At 58.4% G+C, this 21,837-nt stretch overlaps 2 protein-coding genes across 5 annotated transcripts in view; one reads left to right on the top strand and one right to left on the bottom strand.

Annotated features, from left to right (window-relative positions):
- CCBL1 (cysteine conjugate-beta lyase, cytoplasmic) overlaps window positions 1–1,522 on the bottom strand; it is a 26,118-nt gene extending 24,596 nt beyond the window's left edge. For both annotated transcript variants that reach the window (XM_006768493.2, XM_006768494.2), the window contains exon 1: window positions 1,428–1,522. The gene's annotated coding sequence lies outside the window, so the exon portion shown is untranslated. The remainder of the gene's footprint in view (window positions 1–1,427) is intronic.
- The window catches only part of LRRC8A (leucine-rich repeat containing 8 family member A), a 27,527-nt gene continuing 6,395 nt past the window's right edge, over window positions 706–21,837 (top strand). The window contains exons 1-4 of one of the 3 annotated variants that reach the window (XM_015567029.1): window positions 1,617–1,778; window positions 4,951–5,057; window positions 6,167–6,222; window positions 16,726–18,890. In XM_015567029.1, the coding sequence (XP_015422515.1) occupies window positions 16,734–18,890 (2,157 nt within the window). In that variant the 5' untranslated portion in view covers window positions 1,617–1,778; window positions 4,951–5,057; window positions 6,167–6,222; window positions 16,726–16,733. Of the gene's footprint in view, window positions 1,472–1,616; window positions 1,779–4,950; window positions 5,058–6,166; window positions 6,223–16,725; window positions 18,891–21,837 lie in introns of those variants that run through there. The other 2 variants (XM_015567030.1, XM_006768495.2) reach the window with 2 other exon arrangements.

Raw genomic sequence — 21,837 nt, 5'->3', positions numbered from 1 at the left:
ATTGTGTCAGCCCCTGCGGCCCCGGTTTTCATTTTTTTGGTGGGGTCGTGGGGGTCACGGCCGCTGTGTCGAGGCTGGGAAGGGCCAGCCTTGGACTCCAGTCGGGAGTCTGGCCTCCAGTGTTTGCCTGTCTTCATCCTGTTTGTTCCACTTGTTCACTCAGTAAACAGCCCATGACAGGTAATGGGCACCGGCTGTGTGCTGGGCCCAGGCCCGCCTCGTATGGTTGATAACAAAAAAAGCTTCTCTAGGGAGTGGATAGGCCAGAAATGTGGGCATTTAAGTCTGATCAAATAACTGAATCGACACCCCTCCCCTGGGAACTGCTTTTCAGGCCACTTCACTGTGGGCATCCCCTTTGCTGAGACCACATTCCATCCTCTCCCCTCCGGGTCTCCGCCCAGAAGGAGCCCACCAAAAGTCTTTAAAAGCCGCTGACCCGCTCACTGGGCGCTGGAGCCATCCAGGCTCAGCCACCTGGGGTGCATGGATCGAATAAATTCCTAATCCCTCGCCATTCTGGCCTCCTGCGTTCCTCCTCGGCGACCTAACAGGTATTAGTGTAAAATCCTCCAGGGCTCACATTCCAGCTCCTCCACTCGCTGGCTATGAGATATTGCTAAGATCCAACCTCTCCCGGCCAGTTTCCGCCCCTAATAACAGGGAACGGTAAGTCCTCCCAGCAGGAGAGCTGAAACCAGGCGCTGGCTCAGGGCCCGAGAGAGGAGCGCTGTTATCACCGTCACCGTCCTCTTGTTTAAATAACCAACTTGTGCACGTGGTCGTAACTTCTTCCCCCTTCCCGGGTACCCAGGGCCCCCTTCTGCCCGGGGCACCACAGCTCGCTCCCCGTGCATCTTAGCGGAGGGGCGGTGCACACACTCGCAGACACCTAACCCCACACAAGCTCCTGAAACGGCAACGCCGACCAACGCTGTTCTACTTTTTGCTCCTTTTTTTTTTTTTTTAAATCTAAGGTATCTTGGAAGTCGTCCTGCATTTGTGCATACTGAACAGTTTTCATTTCAGTGGCTGCACAGTACGCCACCGTATGGATTATTGTTTAACGTGGTCACCGTTACTCTTATTCGGCTGGGAACTGCGAGGACTCGCGATTCAGAGCTGCAGAGCTGGGGTCCGGACCCGGTTCCAGGACCGGCTCTGCTCGACCTTCCGCACCCGTACTACCCCGGGGTGGGGAGGGGATGTGGTGCGGCAGGACCAGAGTGCGGGGCAACGAGAAGCGCGCGCGATTCATTCCCGCCGGCGGCTTCCGGCGGGGGAACCTTGCGGCAGCCGATCTGCTGTTACAGCAGCACCAAGTGCGGCGAGCACTTTGGCACCATCCAGCTTGGCACCGGTTACCACTCCCTCCGGCCTCGACATTTACGTCGGGGCAGCAATGCTCAGCAAGATCAGCTACTCACCTCTGCGCCCGCCGCTTCCCCCTGTCACCAAGGACTCCGCGAAGGTTAGGACCGTCCCTGTCCCTTTAAAGGGGCCGAGCCGGGGCTCCGCTACTTCCGCCCCAAAACAACATGGCGTCGGCGAGGAGAGGAGGGGTTGAGGGCGCGGACACGGCACCTCTTAAAAAGATGGCGACGCCCTGGCCGCCGCGTTCGCGCCTTGGGTGACGTCACTTCCGGGGCGGAGGAGACTGAGTGGTGCAGTGAGGGACAAACAAAAGGAGGCGCCGGAGGGGCCCGGAGACCGGTGGCCGGACTGAGAGGCGGGGGCCCAGGGGCTGCCTGCTGGGCGGCCGGGCGCGGCGGGCCCAGGTGAGTGGGTCGGGTGGGGGAAGGGGCGCGAGCTGTCACCTCTCAAAACCCACTCCTACACGCCCGCCGCTGGCTGCCGGCTCCAGGCCTCCGGGCGGCTCCAGCTCTCCCTCCGGGGCCGGCTCCGTGGGGCCTCCCGCGGCAGGTCCTCTGTCTGCGTCCGGCGTCCGGCTTCCCCATCCCCGGGGTCTCTGCGGCCGCACCCTCTCCCCGGTGCCGCGGCGCGCGAGCCCCCTCCCAGGCACCCCGTGCCTCCCTGCGCTCTACATACTGGGAGTTTCCGCCTCGGCTCCCCCAGGTCCCCTTGTCATCCCCTGGGTTCCCCCAGATCCTCACCCCTCCACACGCACACTCCCCCCTGCGTAGAGGTTCCACCTCTGGGCTCTCCCCTTGCCAGCTCCTTTTCATGTTCAAAGGCTCCCCCTGCTCTCTTCCCCTGGGCACCCGACCCCTCTGTTCCCCGTGGGCCCCTCCTCCTCTTGATCCGGCGGGAACACCCACCCGACTTGGGGACCGGGTCCCCCGCTAGGCTCTGCGGCCTGTCTGGGCTGGGGTCCCCGGGAAGACCGGTCCTGGGTCTGAGGCCCTGCGGTCTGCCACGTCCTGTGCCTCCAGATGGGCCTGGGGCAGATCTGATGAGTCCGGCCGCCCGCTGTAGGGGAGCTGGAGACCCCGCAGAGTTGGCTCCCAGGCTGGAGGCACATCGCCCAGGGTCCCTGCGGCTCATGATGATTCTGCCCCTTTGGTTGACGGCTTCTTCCCCTTGATCTGGACTGGAATGAACCGAGATGGGGCTGGTCCCCGCTGATGCAACTGCTGCCTTTTTTGGAAAGGAAGAGGATGGTTGGGGGTGTCTGGCAGCCTCCCCGGTAGGGACTTGACTGAAAGGGTGGGGCCGCCCCTCCGTGACCACAGTCCCCTGAGCTACCTCTTCCCCGCCCTACCCCAGGGAGCCTTTTGAGGATGCGGATGGTGAGGGAAAGGGCATGTGGGCCTAAAGTGCGGAGGACGGACTTGGAGGAGCGGAGAGCCTCCCAGGAGCCTCTCTCCCTTTCCAATCAGGACCCCCTATAGCCCCTGCCACACTGTGTCCTGCCCTCCGAGCAGACGGACTGGCAGACAGACAGGCAGACAGACCGGAGGCAGACAGGGAGGCCTGTTCATGACACTTCCTGCGGAGGAGATGGAGGAGTGGGAGTTTGTCCAGAGGGACGGGGCAGTGCCCATAGCTCATTCACGTTGGCGTTGCCTTTGTGAAGGTCAAGTCTCCCTCTGGCTCACAGGGGAGGCAAGGGCAGATGACTTGTGCGGGAGGGCTGGCTTTGGGAAGATGGTGGGCGCGAATGACATGTCTGCCTCCCTGTGTTCCCGGTTTTTTAGAGGCTCTTTGGGGTTGGGTCTAGTGCCCCTCTGCCTTCCGGGGGGCTGGGGGCACAGAGCAGGGGCTGAAGTCATCTTCATGACTCCCCTTGGAACGCAACCAGGCGCTTTTGTACTCCATCCCTTTGGCACGCCCATGAGGAAGCGTTTCCTCTGCAGACTTGGAGTGGCCTTGCTGGGCAGTGGGGCTCCTGAAGTTTAACCCTCATAGGTCAGGACTCGGGGATGTGGCTGGGCACTGGGCTGCCGCCTGGTAGGAGTTGGAGAGAAGGAATCAGTCTGATTCCTGGCTCCTGAGTGTGGAGGTGACCCTGAGTGGGGACCCGGAGGCATAGGCAGGAGGTCTACGACCTCCGGGGGAGCAGGTGGGATGGATGTGGCACCCAAGAGCCCAGCGCGCACTCTCCATCCCTGGCTCATTCATTCACTCACGCAGCCATCCTTCAGGAAGTGCCTGGCCTGGTCCAGGAGTGGTGCAAGGAGAGCACGGCTCCTGGCCTGGCCTGAGTTGCGGTCACGGAAGAGAGGCAGACAGGAAAACATCGCTGTAGCTTAATAATAGAAATGTGACGAGGCCGCCCGGAGGAAAGAGGCATTAGCTCTGGGTGAATATGCAGGGGTTGGTCACTGTTTCCTAGAGGAGGAAGGAGTGGAAGACTCGGTTACGAGGAGTCCAGGGGCTGGAGTTCTAGTCCCGATCTGCCCCAGGCTAGTGACTGGACTGCGTAGTGTGCATCCCATCCTTGCCGAGGAGGCAAGGTGGGGTAGAGGCTGGCTTAGATGACCTCTGGCTTCTGCCTCGTGCTTCTCTGGGTGCTTCTCTGCCTTGTTGCCATCACCGGATGTGGGATTACTGACTTACCGTCTCCCCAGGGGGCTGGAGAGACCACCCTCTGCTTCTGTCCTCCAGCACAGTGCCTAGCACTGAGTAAGGGATAAGGGCTCATGGCATACATGGTTGAAAGGCTCCACAATCCCTCCTGGCACCCTTCAAGCTACTTTGTCTGCACTCCCCCCGCCTCCTGCCTGCTAACTCCTGCTTGTCCTCTGGCTTTCGCTGATGGCTGGGCCACACTCCCAGCTCCGGCGGATGTAGATGCTCCCCTACCCCTGTTGCTGTCTGAGTACACTCTCCCCACCCTGCTAACTTGTCTTGTTCTTTCTTGTGAACATTTCTGAGCAGAGTGCTGGCATGTAGTAGATGCTCACTAAATGCTTCTTGACTAATAGGCAATGGTTGAGCCTTGTGTTTGAGTTGAAATCGTGTGTCTTTGCCTGGGCCTGGCTCACCCCGTAATAGCTCACCTCTCTCCACATCCCACTTCCAGCCCTGGGTCTAGCCAGGTTGACCACTCAGCCTTCTCTCGATGCCATGTTCTTCCCCCTCTAGGCAAACCGGTGCTCTTCCTCCCGCCTGGAATGTTCTTTCTCCAACTCCTACTCTTCCTCAGCAGTCAACTCAGACAACACCTCTTCCAGGGAGCCTGCCCTGACCCCGTCAGTGTGGGTCCCGGGTGTCCCCATGCTCCCATGGCTTCCTGTGGAGGAGGGGGAGGAGGGGAAGTTTGTTCAGAGGGCCTGGGTTCCCCGCAGCAGGGCCCTGGGCTCTCAACAGCCACTGGTAACTGTGGACTTGGCATCTCCCCACGAGACTGTCTGATTCCCTCTTGTCACCCCAGAGCCCAGCTGAGGGCCTGGCACCAAACAGGCACTCAGAAAGTGCTGGCAGCACAGCAGGTAACGCTGATAGTCACACACATCCCTGCTGACAGCAGCTCTTGCTTCCTCGCAGGGAGGCAGCTTCCATGGAGCGAAAGAAATGCCAGGACCCTGCCCAGACAGAAGTGGGCCAGCCTCAGCACCGACAGCCAGCACGCAGATAGCAGAGCCGTCCCCGGGGTAAGGACTGGGCCCCTCTCCCCGCAGGCCAGCGCGACCTCCGCTCTGGTGCCTTCCCCGGCCTGGGGAGCAAAGGGCAGTATCTCCTCCGTCTCTGCAGTCCTTGGCTCTTCTCACTGTGGGTCCCGGGCGTCTAGGGCAGAGGTGACAGAGGACAGAATTCTTCCTGCTCCTCCCAGCTCAGTGGCCTGCTGAGTAGTACGTGGTTGCTGTCCTCTTCAAACGCCAGTGTTCAGTTTCGTTGCCAACCTCTGGTTTTTCTCCTTCAGCCCAGATCTTGTCAGTCTGGCTTGTTGTGGATACTGTCTCATGACCACATTTCCCAAGGTGTGTTCCATGGAACGCCAGTTTCTTGGTCACAGTGGAAAACAACTTGTCCTGGCTGCAGGACTTCTCAGAGCCTTGAGTGCATTGACGCGAGCATGATGAGTCTCTGAGAAGGAGCGAGCAAGTCGTGTTTCCCCACACTTACTTGATCGTGTGGATGGACCTCTTTGGGGACTAGGGTTCCTTGGCCTACACTTTGGAAAACGGTTCCTAAAGGTAGGAGAATGCACTGGTCAGGACCAGCACCTTGAAGTCAGATCTGGGTTTATGTTCAGCTGTCTCCATAAGTGACTGTGGACCGCTATGAGCCTCAGTTTCCTCATGGATAAAAAGGGGATAATAGCAGAAACCGGTTTGGCTCAGTGGATGGAGCATCGGCCTGTGGACTGAAAGGTCCCAGGTTCGATTCCAATCAAGGGCATGTACCTTGGTTGCGGGCACATTCCCAGTGGGAGATGTGCAGGAGGCAGCTGATGTTTCACTCTCATCGATGTTTCTGACTATCTCTCTCCCTTCCTCTCTGTAAAAAAAATCAATAAAATATATTTTAAAAAAGGGGGGGGGAGGATACTATCAGTACCTCACCTCCCTTTAGGATGGTTTGAAGAGTAAATATGCTGATACAGGGAAAGGCATTAGCTGAGTGTGTGTCCCAGAGCTCGCTCCCTGGTCATAGCGGTGTGTGCATAGACGGCTCTATGGTTTGGAAAACACACCTTTATCCATGACCTCCTTTGATCATTTGAGGGAGCTCAGACAGTGGTTTCATCCCCTTTTTACAGACATGGAAGCTGAGGCTGAGAGAGAAGCAATTTACCCAAACTCATCAGGAAAGAAGGTAGGGACATGAGACTTGAACCTGATCCTGGAATCCCGGGCCAGTTCCTTAGCTCCGTGCCCCAGGCCTCCCTGATCCACCTCCCACCTCGGCTTTCTGTGAAGGGAGGCCTGGCCCTCCCTAGCCCGGATTTGAAAAGAAATAATAATCTTGTTGTTATTATTTTGTGGTTACCAACATAGTTGCATGTTGATTATGTTTTTATCATGCTTCCGTTTTAATGTCATGTGGAAAGTGAAAGTTTCCTGAGGTCCCCCTCTCCAGAAGTGTGAACGGCGAGGGGTATATTCTTCCACATGTGTTATTGCTATTGGCTTATTTATCCAAAAGCACGTCCTGTTACAGCTGCTGTCCACCGCTTGCTCTTGCTTCATTAATGGTTACCCTTGGGCCTTGCTCCCAGGCAAGGGGCGGTCTGAGAGGGGCGGTCTGAAGGTCCCGACACTGGTTCTCCCACGGCCATCGCTCCCTCTCCTCTCCATGCGGGGCTCTGAGCAGTGTGTGGGGCATTGCAGCCGCAGAGGCGGGTGGGAAGTGCCTGGGGTGTGATTTTGTTGACTCTCCTGTTCATTGGGACAAGGTCAGCAAATCTGGGCCCTGCCCTGTAGGAGTTTCCTGTTGGATTTGAGGAACTCTGTCCTGTGGAGAGGGAGGCCTGAGCTGCCTCTGGCCAGCGATGAGCAGGAAGCAGCAGGTCCTACTTATCTGAGATCAGAATTCCTCCTCGTGCCAGGGACGGCCTGGAGGGAATGGCATGGGCCTGCCGGGGGTGGGGTTGGGAGGGGATGGCCTTTAGGTTTTGACCTCCCTGACTGCCTAAGGCAGGGGGGCATTTGGGAGGTTGAGGGGATACCACGAGTTGTGGCGTTTGCCTGAATCTGGCCCTGACTCAGTTTACCCTGGCAGCTCCTGGCAGAAACCCTGGTCTTGATGCTCTTGCAATGCTTGTTTCAGGGGTGAGCCTTGAGGGTGGGCAGATGAGAAGATGGAGGGGCCAGCGCTGTGGCTTGGGTCGAAGATGCTCTGTTGGGGCACAGAGACCTCAGGCTGGGTTTGGGCCGGAGGGACTTCGGGCCTGCGGCCTGGTTTTGTGGAACCGGGGGAGTGACTTGGCAGGAGCAAGCTGCGGAGGAGATCTGTGCCCGAGGACTCTCCCTCACGTGGCAGGGTTCTCAGGCTCGTGGCCTGGAATTGGCCTCTCTGCCTCCTCCTCCCTCCTTCCAGCAGCAGGGCCTTCGGGCCCCGTGGTCGTCCTCTGTGGCCGCGATCTGAGCCCTGGGCACTGTGCTAGGTCATGACATCGTTTGCACCCTCCCTGCCACGGCCACCTGTGGAGGTGGTGTCACCGTTTTACAGGCCAGGGACCCGGGCTGGCAGGGACCAGGGCTCTTGCCCAAAGTTGCCTGAACGGCAAAGCCAGGACCCGAACCTGGTTCTGTTTGCCCTGGCAGCCTGCGCTTTCACCCCCACCGTCCACTTCTCTTTTTCTCCAGGTTCTCAGGTTTGGGGCGAGGGTACCTCAGAGTCTCCTGGGAGCTTGTTGAAAACGCTGGTTCCCCTGCGCCCAAAGCCCAGGGACCTGCAGGCAGAGCCTGGGGGCTGGAGCAGGAATCTGTGCTTGGAAGAAGCTCCCCAGGCTGTCTGTCACGAGGCCGGTGGTCACAGACCAGGGCAATGCTTTCAGCCCCGGCCCCGCCTCTGGGGACAGAGTCCCGCTGCCACCAGAGCCGACGCCCTGGGTGTTGAAGCCGGCTGAGCTCCCCTCAGGACCGGGGTGTTAGTGACCTCCCGAATGTGTGTCGGGTGTGGACATTTCACCTGCCCTCCTCATGGATGTGTGCGGCTGCCGTTCCTAGAATAGCTTTCACTGCCAGCCACAGACATCCCTGCTGACTCCCCTGATGCGTTTCTGCTGCATCTCGTAGCAAGTTCTACATTCAGGCATCTCTTGAGGGCGGAAAACCTCTAAATTAAATAGACAGCTACCATATAGGCTCTGTCCGGAGTGGCTGTAAAATTCCACAGCTCTCACGTGCCACCTGGACATCTCAGAGGCGCTGCCAAACTCACGCCCTCTGACAGAGTCGGGGTGTCGGCAGGTGCACTGACGGAGTGGGGCGGCCTGGCAACCCATCCCATCCTTCAAACCTCCCAGCTGGTGCCCTGGTCAGCATCCCAGGGGGCAGCCCCCCGCGGCCCCAGTCCCCTGGGATCTCAGCAGAAGCTGCATCGGCACCTGGGATGCTCCTGCCCACATTTTGTAACCTGTCCAGAAGGCAGTGCTGCTTTTTCTATCCTCACCCAAGGACATTTTAAAAATGGAGTTTAGAGAGAGATTGATCAGTTATTTCCCGTATGCGCCTCGACTGGGGGTCAAAACTGTAACCTGGTTATGTGCCCTGACAATTGAACCCACAATCTTTTTGGCATCCAGGACGAAGGACACTCCAACCAACTGAGCCACCCAGCCAGGGCACTGGTATTCATAGCAGAGCAAGACCTGCCTCTAAGGCCTCTCTGCCCCACGGGCCCACACCCGACACCGAGCTTCTGGGCCCAGACCCAGAGCTGGGCTCCCTTCCAAAGTTCCCTTAAAGCTGCACCTGAGAGACGCAGATGCCTCTGAGTATGGCCTGTGGGGTTCCAGAAAGACGCCTGGTTTCCCTGCCTCCCTCAGGAAAAGGGACCTCGTTTCGGGAAGCATCTCCGGGTCTGGGTACCTGGGCAGGCCCAGGAGATCAGCTTTTGAGGCGGATTGGCACAATGGAAAGTCAGATCTGGGGTGATCTTCCCTGCCACCTAGTTTTGTGTCCTTGGACAGGTCACTTACCCTCCCTGGGCCTCGGACTTGAGGTCCTTAAAGGCTCAAATAAAATTTACCATAACAATAACAGCAGCTAACATTGCAGTGGCAGGCACTGGGCCAGAAGTTTCTATGGACTGCCTCCTCCAGTCCTCACCACCTTATAAGGAATGGATTCATCAGCCCATTTTACAGATGAGGAAGCCAGAGTCCTGGCAGGCCAAGTGGCTTTCCAAAGGTCACACACTGGAGCCACCTATTGGTTTGGGTGGAGTTTGGGAGCTGAGGCACAGGAAGTGCTGGGTATCAGTAACCAGCCGCTAATGCCAGTCTGGAGGGGTGCGGGGAGGGGGGGGGAGCCCTGACCTCCAGCTTGGCCTCCTGCTCCCGGTGGGGGAAGTCCAGGGTGGGTGTCCCTACCTGGCACCCTTTACCCCTAAGGCAGGCCCTGCCCCTGCAAATGCAGGAGGACAAGCCTGTTTGGGAGGCCCAGCCCCAGTGTGAGAGCAGTTTGGAACTGAAACTTGTTCCCCTCCCCCTCTGGCCCAGAAGTCTCCCCTTTTCCCTCCCCGGGAAGTGAGGGTGTGCCCTTCTCCGCAGGGAGAGTGCCAAGCCAGGCAGCGCCCCCAGCCCACAGCTGCTGACTCACTCCAGCTGGGTGTGGGGGCCTAGAGGGCAGTGCCTCGCGCTTGGGCGGGCGTGGGCTGTGCGCACTATGACAAGGTCCCCTCCTCTCTCTCTGGCTCTGGGACCAGAGGAGGCTGGGGGCGCTGGCCAAGGAGCAGATTCACAGGCCCAGAGCCCTCCTGGGACAAGGCCAGTGACCCAGTGTGTTCTGGGGCCTCCTGGAAATGGCCCTGCCCCCTTCCCTGGGAGAGTGTTGGAGAGACAGCCTCCCCCCTCCCCTCTTGCCTGGGAAGTTTTCCCAGCCTCTCTGAGCTTCAACAAAAGGCTCTCTGTGCCCTGTTTACCGCTGCCCTGCCTGCTGCGGCTGCTCAGGTGTGGAAGCCAAATCTCTGCAGGCTGCAGGGGGCTGGAGCTGGCTGGGTGGTCTTGCCCGGGACTGAGGGGACTGAGGGGGCAGCGTGCCATTTCTTTGACTCCTGTTCTGTCCATAAGAAGCTTAAGGAGGAAATCAACAACGGGGAACAGGCTTAATACCCAAGGGGTGGTCCTGGGGGCCTCTGGGTGTCTGGTCTGGCCTGTAGGTGTTTGTGGTTTCAGCTCAGAGCTCAACTGGACGTGTTCTCACACACACACGCACGCACGCACACACACACACACACACAAACACACACACACACCCCGAATCCGGGCGGTGTTCGGCCCTGGCAGCTGGGTGTGGTGACTGTAGTGTGCCTTCCTCTGTGTCAGACCTGGGTTCACACAACATGCACCGTCTTATGTGTGATCCTCACAGTGAGCCTCCGAGGCAGGGACTGTAGCAGTTCCCTCCTACAGTGGAGGACGCTGAGGCTCGGGGAGAAGCCGTGGGTCTGAGCTCACCCACCCTGACCCTCGCTTCCCCGGTGAGGCCGAGCCTGGTGAGTGCCCGCTCCTGGGAAGGGCCGGCAGGCTGAGCTCACCCACCCTGACCCCCGCTTCCCCGGTGAGGCCCAGCCTGGTGAGTGCCCGCTCCTGGGAAGGGCCGGCAGGAGCGCCTGGCCTTTCCTAACCAGTGGATGGCAGGCACTTCTCGTAAACTTTTACGACCCTCAGAAACCACCCTGTGAGGAAGGCCTTTGGCTTTTTCCCAAGTATTTTTTTCTCATAAAAGTACCAGATTTGCCCGGCACGGTGTGCCTCTGTGGTTGAGTGTTGACCTATGAACTGGGAAGTCACGGTTTGATTCCTGGTCAGGGCACATGCCTGGGTTGTGGGCTCGATCCCCAGTGAGGGTTATACAGGAGGCAGCCGATCAGTGATTCTCGCCATGGATATTTCTCTCTCCCTCTCCCTTCCACTCTGAAATCAATAAAAACGTTTTTAAAAATAAAATAAATAATTTGCCTGGGGTCATGGAATTGTTTCGTGGTAGGGCTGGATTTGAACCTGGGTCTCCCCAACTCCAAAGCTCTTGCTCTTTGCACTCCTGAGATCAGCCGGCCGCCCAGCGGGAAGGGGCCCTCCGGGTTGCTTCTCTGGCTCGCAGGGGCAGGGATGCTGCAGCCCGGCTGCAGGCACCTGAGCCCCCTTCTCCCTGCCTGTGTGGCACCGTGGGAAGGGTCTGGCTGCACCCTGCCCACTTCCACATCTCCCTGGGGGCAGGGCAGGGCCGGAAGGGTGATGCTGACCCTGCTGGGTCCTCAGAGACCGCAGGTGCTGCTGCACCCATGAGCAGCAGGCCAGGTGGAAGGGAGCTGAATCTGCTGCCCTGGCACCCAGTCCAGTTGCCACTGCCTCCAGCTGAGCCTGGCGGGTGTGAGGACCAGAGAGGGAGCCAACCAGGATGATTGTTTCGGTAAATTTTGTATGAAATAGTTTAAGCACACAGAAAAGTATAAAACTAAACCACATTTTTATATTCAAGACTTGATTTTTGCAATAATTGCTCCCGATCTCTCTCTCAAATTACTTCAGGCGCAAGTAAGGTATCTTTCCCAATGCCGTTTTCTGCCCACTAAGTGAAATTATTACCTTGATTTTGGGGTCCACTGTGCATGTTTTTATCCCGTCACTACGCGCGGTATACACATGATGGAAAACCTTATGTAACGTGTGTATCAGTCTGTAGCTTGTTTTCGGCTTGTTTTTGAGGCCTGTCTCTCCAGGTCGCGTTTCCTTTGCCTCCCTGTTGAGCTGTATGATTAGAGCAGTTTACCCTCCCGCCCCTTGGTGGTGTTGAGCGTGTTGCTGACGTTTGGCTATTAGAAACAGTACACTCTCCAGTGAGCACCCCTGTGCGTGGCTTCACATGTATGTAAAGCTCTTCTCCAAGAGCTGCAACTCGGAGAAACTGCTGGCCTGTGGGACCTGTGTGCCCGACCGTCCGCTAGGAATTCAACATTGCTGCCAGGCGCAGGGGAGTGAAACGGCATCTGATTATTTTAATGTGCATTCCCTGATTAGTAGTGAGATTAATAATTACTTCATACATTAATTTCCACTTGCATTTTTTTTCTTTAACTTGTCTATTTATATATTTGGCCAATTTTTTTTCTCCAATTGATTGTCTTTTTTTGTTTTCAATTCTCACCTGAGGGTTTTTAAAAATTGATTTTAGAGAAAGAAAGGGAGGGAGGGAGAGACAGACAGACATTGATGTGAGAGAGAAACATTGATCTGTTGCCTCCCATATGTGCCTCAACCGGGGATCGAGCCCGAAACCTGGGTATGTGCCCTGACCGGGAATGGGACTCGCCACCTTCTGGTGTATGGGACAGCGCTCCAACCACCTGAGCCACACCATCCAGGGCTTGACTGCCCTTTTTCTTATGGTTCTAGGAGTTCTGTGTTTGATTTGTGATCACACGCCCCTTGGTACCTTGACCACCTTTTACAGAATATGGGTACATCTGTGACAGATTCTCTGCTCCCTTCCAGACAGGGACACTGAGGCCCTGGCAGAGAAGCCGTTTCCACTCCTCTGCTAGAAGGCACTGCCTGCTCTGGAGGGCTAAGCGAGGGAGGGGCGGATGCACTGTCTGCAGGAAACGCCCTGAACAGGCCTTTCCATGGCTGGAAGGAAAGGCCTCACTCCCCTGACTCTGCCCCCTTTCCTTCTGCGCTCTCCTGACCACGCCCGGTGTGTCCCAGGGGCAGCTGTCAGGTGAGGTCTGCTCCAGCTGAAGGGCCTCCTGGAGGAGATCTGATGTTAAGGTGCCCTCTGTAACTTACTGTCCCCGAGCCTCAGTTTCTCTATCTGTAAAATGGGCATGAGAAATATTATCCAGCCTGAAAAGGAAGGACATTGTGATACATGCTGCATCATGGGTGCACCTGAGGACACTATGTTAAGTGAAATAAGCCAGACACAAAAGGACACGTAGTGTGTGAGTCCACTGATAGGAGGGCCCAGGGTTGTCAGATTGATGGAAAGTAGAATGGTGGTTGCAAGGGGTTGGGGGGTGGGAGAGCTTGGGGAGTTGGTGTTTAACGGGGACAGTTTATTGACTGCACTTAAGGCCACTGAACTGTACACCTAAAAATGGTTAAAATGGTAAGTTTTGTTGTGCGTGTTTTACTACAAGAAAGAACTTTGAGGAGAAAAATGGCACCAAAACAATGTGCACCTCCTGGGCTTGGGAAGCTTCTGGGCGCGGCCCTCAGTCAGCCTGGGAATGGGGAGCTCCTCTAACTGGGTTTCTGGGTGTTGAGTCACCTTGAGTCACCGGCTCTGGGGTGGGTCGCTGCAGGGAGTGCCTACCTGTGGGGGACCTGTCGCTTCCCCAGGGGCCTTGGGATGGGCTGCTTCCTCCCTCTGCCCTTGCAGCCCAGGTCTGCAACCGAGGCTGCCTCTCCTCCCTGCCACCCCTGCGGCCCACCCCCTTCGCTACACCCATTCTGGCCCTATGCCCCTCTCAGGGCGCTCTTGAGACCCTCGGAATTTATTGAGTACCTACTGTGTGCTGAACACTCCTGTCCCCCGTGAGCATCTGGTCCTCTCCCAGGTGGTGAAGAGCTTGAGGAGAGTTGTGCACCAGCCAGACCTGACTGCCCGCCCCACTCTGCACTAAGCTCTGCAAAAGCATGAGGGTGCATGGACTCCTCCCAGCAGCCAGGGAGGTGTCCTGCCCCCGTGTTTGTGCAGAACCTGAAGCTGCAAGCCAGTGCAGAGCTTGCCCAAGGCCCACCTGGAAGCCTCCTCAGCACGAAGTTGGCATCCATCTCTTCCGCTGTAGCCACAGGTGCCCTCCCTGCACACGGGTGCAGTTACTCGGCACTCCTCTGCCTCTCCCACCCGTCTCCACACTCACTGGGCCTAGAGGCCCTGCAGTGGGGGCACCTTGGTCACTTTTATTGCCCCACAGGACCAAGCCAAGGGCTAAGCAGAGTTCAGGATGTGCTTCGAGACCAGGCGTTCGACAGTGGAGGGGTGAGAGCCAGGCCTGCTGGGACAGAGCAGACGGGACTGTTTCCCGCCTCTCTGAGCCTCATGCTCCCTCACCTGGAAACAGGGCTGTGAAGAGTTCCCACCTCAGGCCAGGAGTCAGGAAGGCAGCATGTGCAAAGCTCACTGGGAGGCTGGGCGTTCTCGGTCCTGACACACCCACTCCCCCTTTGAAACCACATCCTGCCTGGTCATACACTGCCGCCACCCCCCACGCCTGACATCCTGCCATGGCCCACTCATTCTGGATTCTCCAGGGCAGGCCCGCAGGCCCTCTCCTCTTGGTCCCTCCTCTCTTCCGGGCCCCAGTCATTGGGTGTCCCCCTGGAGGAGGACTTGGGGAGCCAGGAGGGGTGGGTCGAATGTCCGGGTGTCTGGGCCGGAGGCTGGCTACTTGATTCAGCAGGCCCCCCCTGGAGTGCCACCTTCCCAGGAGTGGGTGGTGCGGAGCCAGCTGGTCATTAGAGGGCCTGGGCCTTCCTGTGGGGCGGGCACGCTCCTGGCCTCACCAGGAGGGCTGACCTGGGATGGAGCCACCCGCCCAGGCGGAGCTGGTGTCTGCTGGCCCCGCAGTGACCTGGCCCTGGGGGTGGGGAAGCTGCACTCCTGCGCTCTGTTTCTCGGTACCGCTGCTGCAGGGGGCCTTGGGCAGGCGGCGAGAAGGCCAGACCTTGGTAAGGACCCGAGCGGGAGGTAGACGGATATTCGGGGGCATGGTCTCGGCTCTGCCCTCAGTTTATAAAAGTGACATTGGGCGGGTAGATCGACCTCTCTGGGCCTTAGTTCCCCCGTCTGTGGAACGAGGCTGCAGGTAGGCCCTCCTTCCTGGCATCTAAGGGATTCCACAGAGGACCCCATGGTGAGGGCCAGCTCGGTGCCTGCACACGTCCATCTCAGTGCCCCAGTTTTTCCATGGTCCTGTTTTGCTTTCCTTCTGTCCTCCCCACCCATCCCAGCATGCTCGGACAGGATGGGAAGTTTGCAGGGAAGCCCTGTTTCATGAAACATTCATTACTGTTGTCATCATTTATATTATTAGTAATCAAAATAAGGTGGCCCAGTCCCATAACCTGGACACCTTGTTCCTCTCCCAAGAGAAACAGATCCATTTGTCAAAACACGGGATTTAATCTTCGTTTAAAGTCTAGATGACAAAATAGGGTGTAAAGCAAAATCATAATTTTATTTTAAGAAATATACACAGAAAGGACCAGGATGTTATTGCTCACTGAGAAGTTAACAGTGGTAGCCCTGGGGGTGTTTTCACAGGGATTTCACTTCTCGCCTCTGCGTTCTCCCGCAGCATCAGGTACCGTTCTCATCCCATTCATCTTGCACTGCTGGTCACGAGAGCACCGGGCCTTGGCAGAACGACCGCGGAGGAGAGTCCTTGCACACGAGTATTTGAGGCACTCCTCCTGTACGCCACTGGCCGGAGTTCCTGAATGTGGCTTCTAAGCTAGTGTTTCCCAAACTTGGCCAATCATTAGTGTCACCGAAGTCACATATTAAAAAATCTCCCCCCCCCCAGCCGGTTTGGCTCAGTGGATAGAGTATCCGCAGACTGAAGGGTTCCAGGTTCCATTCCAGCCAAGGGCACATGCCCGGGTTGCGGGCTTGATCCCCAGTCGGGGGCGTGTAGAAGGCAGCCAATCAATGATTCTCTCTCATCATTGATGTTTCTATCTCTCTCTTCCTCTTCCTTCCTCTCTGAAATCAATAAAGAAATATATATATATGTATATTTTTAAAAATCACCCCCCCCCGCCAAAAAATAAAATCAAATTCCTGGCTTTACCCGAGATCTGCGGAATAGGACTCTTTTGGGACAGATCCTGCTGCTACTGCTTTTAATTTGTTTATACAGACACGTGGATGGACATGACCAGTGATCATTTTCCATAGTGCATATTCATGATCTTGTCCTCCTGCTCCAGGCCGAGAACGTCTTGTTCTCTCGTCCCCTCACCCAGGAGCTCCTCCTGTGTGTGTTTTCCGGTCCCTCCAGCGCTCCCGGAATCCTGTATGGACATAACTATATGCACACACTTAGGAGCACTCAGACTTCCCTATTTGGTTTACAAAAGTGAGTTCACATTAAGCCCCCTCTTCTGCATTTGGCTTTTCTCAGACTCTGCAGACATCTCTTCAGGTCACTGGCGCAGCTTCCCAGCAGCTGGCTCCGAGTGAACTGGTGGTTTCAACAAGCCTCTGCAGTCGGTCTGATCAGTAAGAGCAAGCATGTCAAACTCAAAGGCTAACATGGGCCAAATAAAGGAGGCATACGGCCCGCGGGCCACGAGTTCGACATGCTTGAGTAAGAGGAGAAGGTCCAGCCGGTTAACCCAAATGCCTCTGTGAGCCTGAATTAGCCATCTGTCAGCCCGGGCCCTCACCTCAGCGCTCAGCCTGCCTGTCTGTGAAATGGGGAGGCTGCCTGCCGCCCCACAGGGGTTTCCCAGTCACCGGGTGACCATGTGGTTTCTGGAGGAAGGCTGATCCGGGGGCTGCCCCACGAGTGGCCAGGCTCTGGCTCCCCGCTAGACGCGAGGTGGGATTTTGGACGAGTCCATTGTCTCCTTCCCTTGACCCCCGGGTCCCAGAAAGCCAGGCTACCCTGCAGTAACCCCCTCGTACGGGTGCCTTTCAGGTTGAACCATGATTCCAGTGACAGAGCTCCGCTACTTCGCGGACACACAGCCAGCGTACCGGATCCTGAAGCCGTGGTGGGACGTGTTCACCGACTACATCTCCATCGTCATGCTGATGATCGCAGTGTTTGGGGGCACGCTGCAGGTCACCCAGGACAAGATGATCTGCCTGCCTTGTAAGTGGGTCACCAAGGACTCCTGCAACGACTCTTTCCGGAGCTGGGCAGCCCCCGTGCCAGAGCCCATCTACTCCAACTCCACTATCCTGCCGATCGCTGACACCGGCCCCACGGGCATCAAGTACGACCTGGATCGGCACCAGTACAACTACGTGGACGCGGTGTGCTATGAGAACCGCCTGCACTGGTTCGCCAAGTACTTCCCCTACCTGGTGCTTCTGCACACGCTCATCTTCCTGGCCTGCAGCAACTTCTGGTTCAAGTTCCCGCGCACCAGCTCGAAGCTGGAGCACTTTGTGTCTATCCTGCTCAAGTGCTTCGACTCGCCTTGGACCACGCGGGCCCTGTCGGAGACGGTGGTAGAGGAGAGCGACCCCAAGCCGACCTTTAGCAAGATGAACGGCTCCATGGACAAGAAGTCCTCGACGGTCAGCGAGGACGTGGAGGCCACGGTGCCCATGCTGCAGCGGACCAAGTCCCGGATCGAGCAGGGCATCGTGGACCGCTCGGAGACGGGGGTGCTGGACAAGAAGGAGGGGGAGCAGGCCAAGGCGCTCTTCGAGAAGGTGAAGAAGTTCCGGACCCACGTGGAGGAGGGGGACATCGTGTACCGCCTCTACATGCGGCAGACCATCATCAAGGTGATCAAGTTCATCCTCATCATCTGCTACACCGTCTACTACGTGCACAACATCAAGTTCGACGTGGACTGCACTGTGGACATCGAGAGCCTGACGGGCTACCGCACCTACCGGTGTGCCCACCCCCTGGCCACGCTCTTCAAGATCCTGGCGTCCTTCTACATCAGCCTGGTCATCTTCTACGGCCTCATCTGCATGTACACGCTGTGGTGGATGCTGCGCCGCTCCCTCAAGAAGTACTCCTTCGAGTCGATCCGCGAAGAGAGCAGCTACAGCGACATCCCCGACGTCAAGAATGACTTCGCCTTCATGCTCCACCTCATCGACCAGTACGACCCGCTCTACTCCAAGCGCTTCGCCGTCTTCCTGTCGGAGGTGAGCGAGAACAAGCTGCGGCAGCTGAACCTCAACAACGAGTGGACGCTGGACAAGCTGCGGCAGCGGCTCACCAAGAACGCGCAGGACAAGCTGGAGCTGCACCTCTTCATGCTCAGCGGCATCCCCGACACCGTGTTTGACCTGGTGGAGCTGGAGGTGCTGAAGCTGGAGCTGATCCCGGACGTGACCATCCCGCCCAGCATCGCCCAGCTCACGGGCCTCAAGGAGCTGTGGCTGTACCACACGGCGGCCAAGATCGAGGCGCCGGCCCTGGCCTTCCTGCGCGAGAACCTGCGGGCGCTGCACATCAAGTTCACGGACATTAAGGAGATCCCGCTGTGGATCTACAGCCTGAAGACGCTGGAGGAGCTGCACCTGACGGGCAACCTGAGCGCGGAGAACAACCGCTACATCGTCATCGACGGGCTGCGCGAGCTCAAGCGCCTCAAGGTGCTGCGGCTGAAGAGCAACCTGAGCAAGCTGCCGCAGGTGGTCACGGACGTGGGCGTGCACCTGCAGAAGCTGTCCATCAACAACGAGGGCACCAAGCTCATCGTCCTCAACAGCCTCAAGAAGATGGTGAACCTGACGGAGCTGGAACTGATCCGCTGCGACCTGGAGCGCATCCCCCACTCCATCTTCAGCCTCCACAACCTGCAGGAGATCGACCTCAAGGACAACAACCTCAAGACCATCGAGGAGATCATCAGCTTCCAGCACCTGCACCGCCTCACCTGCCTTAAGCTCTGGTACAACCACATCGCCTACATCCCCATCCAGATCGGCAACCTCACCAACCTCGAGCGCCTCTACCTGAACCGCAACAAGATCGAGAAGATCCCCCCCCAGCTCTTCTACTGCCGCAAGCTGCGCTACCTGGACCTCAGCCACAACAACCTGACCTTCCTCCCCGCCGACATTGGCCTCCTGCAGAACCTCCAGAACCTGGCCATCACAGCCAACAGGGTGAGTGGCCCCGCGCTGGCTGGGCCTGCGGGTGGGCTCCGTGGCCCGTGGTGGGGGTGCTTAGGACCTTGGAGGAGCTTCTAAAAATACCGACTTCCTGGCCCCACCGCAGACCTGCCAAGTCAGGACGGCAGGTTGGGAGCCTGTCCCTGCCACAGACGCTGCATTTCTGCCAGGAGGGATGTGCGGTCACGTGGGGTGTGTCCCCAAGGTGCCCTTGTGCAGGTTTCTCATAAGGGATGTGCCGGGCAGGAGGTCCAAGGCCTGTGGTTCCCTCTCTGTCTATCGCAGGGTTGGGGTGTAGGAGACGGGTCTTAGCCTGGACCTGGCGGTATTGCCTCAGCTTGCCCCAGACCAGATTTGGAGCTGAAGCGTCCGTCTGGGTCCAGCAGGAACGGGAACCATGGTGGCTGCCGTCCGCCGAGGGGAAGCCAAGCCGCCTCCAGGCTCCCGGTGCGCTGCCCTCCCCTCTCCCTGCACGTGGGTGGTGGGGGCAGAGTTGGGCTTGACTGGGGCTGCCTGTCAGCACCTGCTCTCTGGGGAGGAAACTGCAAACCGTTTGGGAGGCCACACCCGGAGACCGTTGCAGTCCCTTGTGGTGGCCCCTCGCCTGGCTTGGGAAGCCCCCCACCCAAGGCCCCTCCGTAGAGGCAGGTGGGTGGGTTCGGGGCAGGGCGCTCCTGCGGTTTTGCGGTCTGGCCTCGGCAGCAGCAAAGCACAGCCGCTGAGGGGACCTCCCCGCCCGGGGCCTGCGGGAGGTCGACGGTGGAAGGAACAGGTCGTCCGAGTCCCTCCTCTCAAGGTGGAAGCTCCTAGTGAGCAGCGATGTGTGGCCAGGGGCTGGGACGCCCAGGGTGGGGCTGATTCCGACACCCCTCTGTGCCTCATGGAACACAGAGGCATCGAGCAGCCCCGTTGGTTAGAGACTTCTGTGTGTCAGCCCTGGGAGGGCAGTGTCCCTGCATCCCCCACGGCCCAGCGGCCCCTGAAACGCCCCTGCCCAGGAAAGGACACGCCTCTCCGGTGTCACTCAGACTGCGGAGTCCAGGTGCACCATTTGGAAGCGCCCCCTCTTCCCTGAGCCTCTCTGACTGCAAACAACCTGTCAGAGACGTGGCGGACCCTGCTCCCTCCTCCGCGTTAGGTCTGAGACTACCTGGGAGTGAACAGGGAGACAGCCAGAGTAGGACTCCTGTGGAGAAGCGTGTGTGGAGAGCTCCCAACCCCAGCCCTTCTTTAAAGGTGTGAGGGGCCAGGCGGTAGCCCCAGACGCAGCCCAGCCTAGGGCTTGATGGGCCCTCCCACCAGGTGGAGGGTGCGGGCAGCGGCCGGCCCGGCTCCCATCCTGTCCCCTACCCCAGCTGCTCAGCCCGAGTGTGCCTGTGAGTCCTGTGTGCTGGCTGAGGGCACCCTCAGGAAGGGGGCTGGTGGCAGGCAGGCATGCTGTCTGCAGGAAGGAGACACTCTGACACCCTGTTCCGTGCATTGCTTCATCACATCCTGTCCCGCCCCCGGGAATGCCTGGGGCCTCACAGGGAAAATAGCTCCCTTGGGCCAGCCCTGGTCGGGTTCCTCTGAAGCTGGAGCCCCTCTCCGTCCTCAGGGCCTGATGGTTCCTTGTGGGCCGCCTGGCAGGCAGGTGGCAGGTAGAAAAGCGAAAAGCGGGGTGGGAGTGGCCAGCTCAGGCCCTCGACTAGCGTTTTCCCAGGTCTAATGGTGCTAAGGCGTTCCCTGACAGAGCAGGCATTCGTTTGTCCACTCGCTCGCCCACTCATTTGTTCATCGACTTGGCCAGTGTTTCTGGGCACTCAGTGTGCATGAGGGCGGGGACACAGGCATGGACCAGGCCCACGGTCTGCCCCTCTGAGCTCACTGTCTGGTGGGGAAAGACAGCACAGTGTGGCAGCAGCACCGAGTGGCCTCAACCAGACTGACCCGGGGCTGTGGGCCCTGCAGGATGAGGAGGAGTGAGCCAGGTGAGAAGGGGAGTCTAGTAGGTCCCATCCCTGAGTAACTGAAGGCCGAGGGGGAGGAGGGGAAGGAGGGGGAGGAGGGGAAGGAGGGGGAAGAGCGCCAGCCACCCCTGGAATGTGGACTTCCCCTGAGGGCAGGCCCAGGCCGTCCACCAGGGCTGGGAGGAGCATCCTCTTCCTCCCACTTCCCTTTCAGTGAGCGAATCTTCATTTCATTCCCATTCCTCTTACCAGGCCACAGACGCTCAGGACAAGGACCTTGGCTTTTTCTGATGAAGGAATAGAGGAGCAAGCTGGCTGGCAGTGTAGAGATTGCTCTTGCTGCCCCGTGAGGGGTGGGTTGGGTGGGGGGGGCAAGGTGAGCATCAGGTGCTGATAGAAACAGCAGCCGCAGGGGAGGGGGCACGCCTGCGCTGGCAGAGGCTGCAGGGATGGGAGACAGGATTTCCAGACTTTGGGGTAGAGCTCACAGAATGTGGGCTGGTTGGTGACACGAGGTTTCTCACCTGGCTGCTGGGTAGGTAGTGGATGGTCACTGAGACAGGACACAGGAGGAGGCGTGGGTTTTCGGGAGGAGATTGTATGTCCGGTGCTGGGTGTCTGGGCCTGGGACGTCCCAGAGGCCATGTTGAGTCAGCACAAAGCCCAGGTGTCATCGCCCCCGGCTCGGGGAAGGCAGGAAGGCCGTCTGGCTGGAGCTTTCGGGTAGATGCAGAAGGGCGAGGCCAGGCAGGGCTATGGGCTCATGGCACGCGGGAGTCGGGAAAGGAGAACGGGTTCAAGGGCGGATGGGGGAGGAAGCTGGATCACAGCGGGCTGAGGAGAGATGGCAACTTTCCAGATGTTTGTTGGGGAGGTTGGAGAATGATGGAGCAGCCCCAGAGGCTTCTGGAAAGTTCTTTTCAAAGTCAAGTAGACTGGAGGCCACTTCAGTGCTGGTGGGGGAGCCACAGAGGTCCCTGAGGGGGGGGGAC

Source organism: Myotis davidii, unplaced genomic scaffold (assembly GCF_000327345.1).
Source record: "Myotis davidii unplaced genomic scaffold, ASM32734v1 scaffold142, whole genome shotgun sequence".
Lineage (NCBI taxonomy): Eukaryota > Metazoa > Chordata > Mammalia > Chiroptera > Vespertilionidae > Myotis > Myotis davidii.
Note: the sequence above shows the minus strand (reverse complement) of the source record. Positions and strands in the feature narration are given on the sequence as shown.